This window comes from Giraffa tippelskirchi, chromosome 2 (assembly GCF_054371585.1).
Source record: "Giraffa tippelskirchi isolate mGirTip1 chromosome 2, T2T-mGirTip1v1.2.pri, whole genome shotgun sequence".
NCBI classification, from domain to species: domain Eukaryota; kingdom Metazoa; phylum Chordata; class Mammalia; order Artiodactyla; family Giraffidae; genus Giraffa; species Giraffa tippelskirchi.
In genome coordinates, this window is record NC_137276.1 from 28,246,172 (window position 1) to 28,256,163 (window position 9,992).

Consider the following 9,992-nt stretch of genomic DNA (forward strand, 5'->3'; position numbering starts at 1 on the left):
TCTCCCTTTTGGGTGGTGTAATCAGGCTTCAATCTAGAGTGTTGGCGGCGGGGCAGTGGTGGTGGGGGGACAGGAGCAGGGGTGATGGTGATAATGAGAACAGGAAGCAGGAAAGGAGATGTTTCTCCATCTCAGGGCCTTCTTGGTGACTGAGTGAGGCAGGAGAGACTGGCAAGGCAGGGTACTCAGAAAGATGGGGGTGGTTGTCGGCTCTCGGTCGCACAGGCACGCACTGCCAGAGGAAAGCGCACAACCGTTCATCCCAGTGTCAGCGGCTACTTGCAGGCGGCAGCCCCAGACAGACAAAGCACACAGTAGGTGGCTCAGAGAACCGCCGTCTAGCTAGAGGCTTAAGCGGACCGGGTCTCACGGTGGAGACCGGGCGCCTTCCCACTCGGGCGCCCGGGGGGTCCAGAAAGCCCCAGCAGAGGGTCTCGGGACTCCACTGGGTGGGCGGCCCGATGCTCCCCCCATCCCCGCGCGTCTGGACCCCAAGAACGCGCAAGGGGACAAGTCCGGGATACGGAGAGACGCCCAGACGGGCCGCCCCCGCCCCTTGCAGCGGGTCCCCAGACCCCTCCCCTCACCCAGACCCCCAATCCCAGACCCTCCGACAGCCCCGCCCCGGTCCGCCCCGCCCCCGCCCCGGGCTGCGTCCCGGCCCCCGCTCCCAGCCGGGGGCTGCGGGCTCCGGCCGCCCGCCTCGCGCTCCCCCCTTGCGCCCGGTGCGGCGCCCCCCGCCCCCACCCCTCCCCCTCCCTTCCCACTTACCCACCCTCTCTGCCGGCCCGTTACCCTCCCTCCCGCTCCGGCTCCTCAGCAGCCAGCGGCCAACGGCTCCGGCTGCGGCGCAGAGGCACTCGGCGCGGCGCGGCGCGGTGAGCTCGACATTCCCTGGGACCCGCGGAGCCGCGTCCCGATCGCCCGGGCTCCCGCCCTCGAGCCACCCTCGAGCCCCCCTCCGCCGCCGCCGCCGCCCTCGGCTCGCCGGTCCGCTGCCTCCCGCGAGCCGGCGAGATCCCGCCGGGGCTGTGCGTGCTCCCCGGCCGCGCGCCATGGGCAGCCCCCGCTCGGCGCTGAGCTGCCTGTGAGTACCGCCGCCCCGCGCCCCCGGCCGCGCGCCCGCCGGTCCGCCCGCCGCTCACCCCGCGCCCCTCTCTCCCCGCCCGCTTTGTCTCCCACAGGCTGTTGCACTTGCTGGTTCTCTGCCTCCAAGCCCAGGTAAGGCGCACTGCGCCGGGGCCGGCGGGGCACGCCGTGGGGCGAGGTCGGGCAGGCCGGGGCAAGAGGACTGACCCCGCGGCCGCGCGGCGGGCTGGAAGGGCTGGGAAGCATCTTAGAACTGCAACCTCTAACTATCCCGAGGAGGGGTTAAGGGTCAGAGAGGTAGCGCCAGCCTCAGGTCACACAGCCTGTGAACGGCGCGAGGCTAGAACCCGAGGTTTCGGAGTCCGGCGCTGTCTTCCACGCCTCTCCCAGCCAGGTGGGGGTGGTTGGGGAACTCGGCGGGCAGCCACTCCCGGCCGCGCCTAGGAAGGGGGCATTCGGGGCCAGGGGGCGTTCGATGTCAGAGATCCGGTGACTGCCTCAGGGACCCTCTCCGCGGCTCTCTGGGGAGACTTGCGACGGGTCTGGCCGAAAGATCAGGTGCCCGGGTCTTCTGTGGTCTTAACATTTGCTCCGTGAATTTGTCTTTATAAATGTCAGGGGTCGGGCCGCGCTGCCTCCCGACTTAAAAGCGCCCTGCTCTTCTAGGAAGGCCCGGGCGGGGGGCCTGCGCTGGGCAGGGAGCTCGCTTCCCTGTTCCGAGCTGGCCGGGAGTCCCAGGGTGTTTCCCAACAGGTGGGTCCAGATCCTTCCCCATCCCGGGCGCATCCATGCTAGACTGGGTCTGTCCGACTTTCTTGGGTAGGGTGGGGGTGGTCCGAACTGGCATGTTGGGGGGACCCCAGCCCCTGCCGGCTGCCTGGGGCAGTGGAGGGAGGTGTCGGGTGATGGGGGCCACTCGGGCCCCTGGGCAGGGTAGCATTATAATGGCGTGTTGTGTATTTTTCAATTTCCTAAAGGTAACTGTTCAGTCCTCACCTAATTTTACACAGCATGTGAGGGAGCAGAGCCTGGTGACAGATCAGCTCAGCCGCCGTCTCATCCGGACCTACCAACTCTACAGCCGCACCAGCGGGAAGCACGTGCAGGTCCTGGCCAACAAGCGCATCAACGCCATGGCAGAAGACGGGGACCCATTCGGTAAGGAGCTGCACTGCGCTGGGGTTAAGGTAGCCTGCGGAGCGCGCCCCTCGCCCCTCGTCCCCAGGCTGACCTGCTGTGACGGGACCCAGCAGTTGCATCTGCGCTGAGCTCAGGCCTGCAGGCTCCCCAGCTCAGAAGGGAAGGAGTTAAGACGACAAAGCATCTTGGGGGTCAGCTGGAGAAGAGAGGGCTGGGGAAGGGATCCTGGGGAGTACTTGGCCCATAGGTGCCCTTTCCCTGCCCAGCAGATGAATGAATCCAGAAATCTCCCTTTCCACCTCCCCCTCTCATACCCCTCCCCACTGCAGGTGGAGGCAGAGCGTTCAGGGGGAGGGGGCCCAGGTTTAAGGGAAGCTCTTGAAAGAGGATATGTCACCAGGGCCCACAAAAGGAGAGTGGGAAAGAGAAGGGAGAGAAATCCCCTCAACTCTCCCAGGTTGGGGGGGCGGTGTACTGCGAACCTTAAATACTTTGATCAGGAGGGTCAATTACACATGGGGACTAGGCTAGGAAAGGGGCCTTCCCCACTTCACTTGTCCAGGAACCCAGGCGGTTGGTCAGAGCAGAGCTCCTGGCTCCCCATGGGGTAGTGAGTACAGGGAGCTACTGTGGGGTGGAGAGGCTGAGGACTGATTGATTTCTAAAACATTCAATATTCCTGCCTTGAAACAAGGCCAATTTCCAGAGTCCTGGATGTACCAAGAGAAAAGCAAGTCCTCTGGGCGGCTGGTGTTGTTTTTAGAGAGCGATTATTGTGAGTTTAAAAACCTTTAAATAATGACCAAGTTAAACAAGCATGAAAGGAGAGGGGAAGACTCTATTAAAATGTAATAAAAAGGTGAAGCATTTTAAGAGCTAAGAAGAAAAATGAAGAATGATATAAAACAGAAAAAGAACAAGCCTTTTTTTCAGATGTGGAGTTTGAAAGGAGTTGCAAGTCTGTAAATGTTAAAAAAGAGGTTCAAGATTGTTCTCTATGAATCTCTGGAGAGACCCCCGCGTCTGGCAGAGCGATTAAAACTCTTCTTACTTTCACCTTTTTTAACATTTCCTGAATACTTTCTCCTCTTCTCGAGCCAGTTTGGGGGATCGAGTATGTCTCGCTGCATTTTTTCTGCATCGACGTAGCTGACTTCCCTTCAAAGCTGGAGAAGGAGACATAATTTTCCTGGGATAAATCTGTCACTGGGGTGGAAGAATAGGTTTGAAAATGTTAAGCTTTCCAAAAGCCCGGTTGGGAAAGCCGCTGTAAACTGCCGCCCCAGCTCCCCAGCTCCATCCAGGAAGAAGAGTGGGGGCTTTCTGCAGTGGGGGTGGGGGTGGCCTGCCCGGTGGCTGAGCTCCCCCGCTGGGCTGGCAGGGCCAGCCTGCCGTCCCTTTGTCCCTTCAAGCTGGCGGCTCGTTGCCCTTCTCAGCTTCCAAGGAAAGGGAATGAATGCCTGGCTCCTCCTGGGTTTGCTCCATTGGAGCAAATGGTCCAGCATCCTAGGGGTTTGGGGAGGGAAGAAGACGCTAAGCTGGTCATGAGGGGATTCATCTTCAGACATCAGAGGTCTGATGCCCACTTCTCTTCTTACAATTATAGGAGGCTTCCCAGGTTCCCTGGTCCCTGCCTGATGGGCCCAAGCAGGAGCTGGAGGGCCCAAGAGCAAAGGCTTAGGGTGTATAGCCAGGACAGGTAGAATCTGGGGGAGAATGGTAGAGAAGTCCCAGGGGCTTCCTTATAGGCTCTAGGAAGGGACAGAGGGCTTCATTCCTGTCTGCCTTGTTTCGTCAGACCCCCCTCTTCTCCAGTTGGTGTCCTTCTTAGCCCTTAAAAAATAGCTGCTCCTTGCCCTGAAAAGCAGAAAAGGAAAGGGATGGGCAGACTGGCTGGATCCAAGAGGAGCTGGGTGGGAGGGGAGGTGACAGCTGCATTTCCCTGGCTGACTTGGAGCCAGACTGGGGACTTGGCTACTGGGTCCCAGCTCTATGCTTCTGCAAAGGGAGGCAGGCAGTCATAGGCTGGGGTGTGAGGGCTGCCTTGCTAACCTGTGCCCATCACCTCCCATTAGTTTCAGGGTCAGAGAAGGTGCCACCTTGTCAGAATAAGCTGGGAGGTAGCCCTGGGAGTCCCCAGACTTCTTTCTCAAGGAGGGAGAAGGCTGAAGGAGGGAGGGCAGGAGACCCAGTCCCTTTGGTTCCATCCCAAACAGCTAAGTCGGTCCCCACTCTCAAAGGGAGGAGTTGTGCAGAGAGTGGGCAGGGGCCAGGGCTTCTCTGGCAAGCTGGCTGTCTAAGGGAAGAGGTAAGAAGGCACAGGATTCAGCTCCCTGTCTCCTGGCTCTTGAGTGAGAGGCAAGCACACATGATTTTCTCTTCTCCTCCCCTACAGAAAGTGTTTGTTCACTGGTGTAAGAAGCCCAGTGCTGCTAGAGGGGGTGCAAGAGAAAAGACTGTTGAGTTACTGATTTCTGAATACTGGGGCTGGGGTCTGGGGTGACTGGGAAGCATGGGGAAGAGATAGTATCCTCCTAGCTGGTGTCTGAGGTTCTAGGAAAGCAGTCGGCCATGGGCTGTGTGTGGAGGGAGAGCTGTCCTCATCCCTGTCACCTTCTCAGCAGAGCCAGGGTGGAGGATGGGCGATGTGGGGTGGGGTGGAGTGGGTTGGAGTGGAGGGTGTCGGGGGCTGGCCAAGGCTGTGGGTTGGAACCCGAGGTATCAGAAGCAAGAGAGAGTGCTTTTATGTTTGACCTCAGGAGTGGAGGTCACCACTGCACTTGGATGTTTGTAATAATCTGTGAGGCACGTGCATATAATATTTTGAGTTGGAAGAATCCTCATAGATCTTTTGATTTGCAGTGGAATTCCAGTCAAATTAAATTTTACTTGAAGCCTCAACACAAAAGTCATTACTGTCTGGTTATAAAAGAGGGTCTTCAGTTTGATGGCTCTAAGACCCCTCTGCATAAACCAGTTCAGATACCATGATCTCATCCATTCCCCCTCTGTAAACCCAGGCAAGGGGCCTGAAGCCCAGAAAGGGGACTTGACCTTTCCAGAGTTGCACAGCATATTAGTGGCTGGACCCCACGGCCTAGGCATCTGGCCCTTGGAGCAGCTGCTTCTGGGATGGGCCAGCTGGGGTAGGGACATGGAGCATTGGAGGTCAGGAAGCTGCGAATAACCACCCCCACCCCACCCCAACCTTTTCTGACAGCAAAGCTCATTGTGGAGACAGACACCTTTGGGAGCCGGGTTCGAGTACGAGGAGCTGAGACAGGCCTCTACATCTGCATGAACAAGAAGGGGAAATTGATTGCCAAGGTGAGGTCCTAGAAAGAAGAAAGGGACTGGCTGGGGCCTGGGGAGCAGGCTGGGCTGGCTGAGCTCCTCCAGGATCCCAACAAGGTGAGCAGAGGGGCAGAGGGCCACCTTGGGGTTACCTAATGATTGGGGTGGGTGGAGGAGGTGAGGGAGGAGGTAACTGAGAGATGAAAAGCTATAAAGGCAAAGGAAGAAGAAGGAAGGCTAGGGAAGGAGCTGGGGAGGGGGTGTCGGTAAATTCCATATATCTTTTTAACAAATCGCCAAATTGCTTTGCTATTATGTCCAATTACATGGTACCAGCATTTGGAATGTTCAGTAAGCCGAGGGCCCAGCCCCTCAGCAGAGCTCTGAAATGGCCCCATTAGTCACGGCTCCTCTCCAGCCTCAAGCTCCCCGCTTCCCTGGCTTCTGGGGCCTGGGGCTCAGCATCTCCTCACCAGCCTTCCCTCCCCCATAGGGTGGTGGCCCTGGGGCTGCAGGTCAGCATCCTGAGATGGCTGAGGGGGGCAGGTGGGGAAACGGGTGCTAGCAGCTTGGGCCAGACTGGTGGGCAGGAGGCCAGGGTGGGCAGGGGCTGGGCCCCCTCTCTGCCCCTCTGTGTTGGGGCCCAGCCCCTCTGTAGACAGCCATGTGTCACTGCTACCCAGGAGGACAGGAAGTTGCCGGGTGGGCTGTGAGTTGTGAGGGATTAGAGAGCGGGTGCCCACCCTGCCATCTGCTGGGGTGCCCACCTGCTGTCTGGGGCCGCCTGCCCTCTGCCTAGGATGGGAGGGGGCTCCGGACAGAGCCGGGTGACACCGTGTCTGCCCCCCACCCTGCAGAGCAACGGCAAAGGCAAGGATTGCGTGTTCACGGAGATCGTGCTGGAGAACAATTACACGGCCCTGCAGAACGCCAAGTACGAGGGCTGGTACATGGCCTTCACACGCAAGGGCCGGCCCCGCAAGGGCTCCAAGACCCGGCAGCACCAGCGCGAAGTCCACTTCATGAAGCGGCTGCCCCGCGGCCACCACACCACCGAGCAGAGCCTGCGCTTCGAGTTCCTCAACTACCCGCCCTTCACGCGCAGCCTGCGCGGCAGCCAGAGGACTTGGGCCCCCGAGCCCCGATAGTCCCTGCCGGCCCCTCCCCGCCGCTCCCCGCCCAGGTTTCCTCTTTGCAGGACGAGGTCTGCGCTGCTGAAGGCTGGGGAGGAGCCGGGAGAGCCCAGGCTCTAGTTGTGGATAATTGTTTGCTGTTGGGTTTTTGTTGTTGTTGTTGTTTTGTTTTGTTTTTTTTTAAACAAAAGAGAGGCTCTATTTTTGTATTCCACTCAGCTGTGGTGTCTGACTTCTTCACTCTCACCTAGGCTGGTGAGTGGCCTAGACTGGGATTCCGGTGAGGGCGGGGAGGCGGGGGTGGGGGTGGGGGGTGGGGTGGGGTGGGGTGGTGCTCTTCTCATCCCGCAAAGGCGCTCCTGGGACCCCAGCAGCTGCAGGGCAAGACTGCACTCCTAGGTGGGAGCAGAGAGGAAAGAGACTGGAACTTTAGGTCAGGTCTTTCAAGAGCGGGTGAGGATGGTTGTTACTAGTTGCTATTAAATGACTGAAATATTTATTTAATTGTATTAAAAACATGTGTTGGAGAGTGGGTCCTGCCGGGGTCAGCCCCCTACCCCTGCGCTGCCCCAGGTGGCAGGCGGCTGAGACCCACAGCGAATCAGGCAGCAGCTCTGACTGGAGCTTTGCTTCCACCTAAGGATCCACACCTGTTACTGGAGAGGTTTTCCTGGGAGAACAGAAACAGGGAAAGGAGCAAGAAGAGGCTCTTAACTGGTCTTGGGGCCTCTCGGTCATGGACTCTTAATCGAAGTTGATGGTAACACTTCCCCAGGCCATCTCTGGGTCAGAAGTGATGACTCTACTAGGACTGGAGCTAATCATGGATTCAGTGGGTCCTTTAAAAAGTACCTTTCTGTGTGCCTTGGTGTGTGTGTGAGACAGGTCAGAGATGCCTGCGCTAGTTCTGAGTATCAGACTCCAGAAGATGCAAGAAAAGAGCAACTGTCAGGGTCCAAGGTGGGGGTATGTTGTGTGGTGGTGGGGTGGGTGGGGTGGGGAACCACAAAGCTGGTGTTGTCATTTGCGACCTGAAACAAAGTCTTCACTTTGGGATATTTAGTTAGAAAGCTGTGAAGGTGCTGAGCAGAAGGTGCTGAGTTCAGATGTTGCAAAAGAGCCCAGGAGACTGAGGTCCAAGGAGAGGCTGCCAACCTTGGAGAGACCAGGCCTAAAGGGAGATGAACTGGGATTGTGGGGGAAGGGAAACTACAAACCTAGAGCAGAACTCTAGTTCGAGCAGAACTCAAACTCTGGGCGGGAGGAGAGGCAGCAGGTGGTATGTCAGAAGGACTAGCCTGTGAGGAAGGACTGCTGTGGAGGAAGGAAGACCAGGTCATGCCATGGCAGTGGTAGAGCAGGTCATTCATCTCACGGGTAAGAAAACTGGCCTGTGGTGGGTGGAGGGGTGAGTTCTCAGAGGTGCACCAGTGAGATTGGCATCACACCACCCTGAGCAGAGCCCAAGCCCAGAGGCAGCAGATCTCCTGAGGTCAGAGCTGGCCCAGCCATCATAACTGAGGCCTCTCATTCTGGCTATTTATGCTGCCTTCTTTGGGTTGGTCCCACAGTCCAGTTACTGGACCAGTCCAGAAACCTCTTTCCTCTGGGTCTCGGTTCTTTGGTTCCTTTGGTTGGAGGGCAACCCAAGGCTTCCTGACCATGTGGATCTCTCAGAGATGCAGCTGCAAGTCCCAGGCTCAGGCCATCCAGGTGGATCAGGAATCCCAGGGCTCAGTGGGAAGCCTTGAAGTAGAGAGGCTGGGGTAACATGGGGCCTCTTCAGACCTGCTATAGGGGTGCAGGGTTCTGGATAGAGTAGGTTTCTCTCAGTGCACAGGTACCAGGAACGTGGGGACCTCTCTTCCAGCTCCCCCAGCTCTTAGTTCCTCCCCTTCTGCTCCATCCCCTCCCCTCCTCCTTTAATTAATTCTGGGTGAGCAGCCTGGCTTTATTGTGCAAGGAGCTGGGGTCTCACTGTGGGAAAAGTCACACCTTCTGAGCAGCTTCTGATGCCATGCAAATGAAGAGACCGTCCAGGAAACGCTTTCATCTGCACGGCCGCCTGTCCAGCCCCCAGCCCAGTAATTACCCACATTTCATTTGTTTGAGAGCAATTCCTGGGGGAAACCACAGGGTAGGAGGGAGTCTAGGGGGTGGATGGAATGCCAGGCTCTCCCTGCCTGTGATCCTGGGACCAGGCTGGACCAAGGTGGTCACCAGCTAGGCCAAAGCTACCCTGAAGCCCCCTGGCTAGGGATGCCTGAGTGCTCCAGGGTTGTGGGGTAGAACTGTGCCATGGCTGTGATGAGGGAGAAGTGGGTTGTCCAGAGAGCTGGACCTGCCTCCTGGAGAAGGGCGAGATGACTGGTGGAGCAGTAGAGGTGGACAGAAAGGTGGTGATCTGATCCTTGAGGTGGCCTGGGGCTTTGGGAAGGGGTTGACTCCCAGCAGGACCCCTGACAAGGGACCCTGGGGAGCTGATGCCAGAGCACTGGGGCAGAGATGGGCCAGAGTACCCATCACCTTGTTTATCTTTGCATTGCTGCCGCCACAGAACCCTCACTAATAGGGTTTTACAGCCCACTCAAGCTGCAACTGGCCAAGAATCAATCATTACCGGCACTTAGTGGTTTGATAGTTAACAGCCTGAACTGAAGCCAAACTGGTTGTTAACTGTGATAACAACTGATTTCAAGGGGTTATTGCCGGCCCAATATGCTCAGCCCATTTATTTCGGGGAAAACAAGCAGGGAGCTGTTGCAAGGCCCAGAAAAGGGAGGAGGACTGGGCTTTTCCGCAGCCAAAAGGCCTGCCGCTCTGTCTTGGAGTGGGTGCTGGCTGTGAGAGCCCTAAGGCCTGGCTGAGGCGTGCGTGGAGGCCTGCCACCAGAATTCGCTGAGGATCTATGCATGGGTCTGGGTGATCCCCTCAGGTTCTTCCTTCTTTCCAGCTTTCACCTCACCCTGATTTCCCATGTCTCCTTTCCTCCTCTTCTTACAGCAGTGATCCCCATGAGGCCCTTGCATGGACAGCTTTCCATGAGGAGGAGCCCAGGCCTAGTGGCCAGGCCTCTGCTTGTCCCCACTCAGCAGACAGGGCTGGACCTCTTTACCCATTCCTTCCTACCTGGGGCTTCCAGAGCCTAGCCCAGTCCAAGCTAGAACTTTGCCTTTCATTTCAAAGCCAGTGGTGACTCCACCCAAGCCTTGACTAGAAAGGATACATGAGAGACCTCTCCTCTCAGTCCACCAGGTCCTGTCCATGCCCACCTGCTACCCTCAGCTGAATGGCCACAAGTGAGGCTATGGCCAAGCATCCTTCTAGAAAGCTGCT

General features: G+C 57.9%; 1 protein-coding gene across 4 annotated transcripts; it reads left to right on the forward strand.

The window, feature by feature from the left end:
- Positions 1–1,055: 1,055 nt before the first annotated feature.
- On the forward strand, positions 1,056–6,671 carry FGF8 (fibroblast growth factor 8). Of its 4 annotated transcripts, none has more exons than XM_081546715.1 (6): positions 1,056–1,087; positions 1,185–1,221; positions 1,756–1,842; positions 2,067–2,247; positions 5,450–5,556; positions 6,381–6,671. In XM_081546715.1, the coding sequence occupies exons 1-6, from the start codon at positions 1,056–1,058 to the stop codon at positions 6,669–6,671; spliced, it is 735 nt and encodes a 244-aa protein (XP_081402841.1). The 4 variants fall into 4 exon arrangements, with proteins under 4 accessions (XP_081402841.1, XP_081402846.1, XP_081402852.1 ...); XM_081546720.1 differs by having other exon boundaries at positions 2,100–2,247; XM_081546726.1 differs by lacking the exon at positions 1,756–1,842.
- Positions 6,672–9,992: the final 3,321 nt, after the last annotated feature.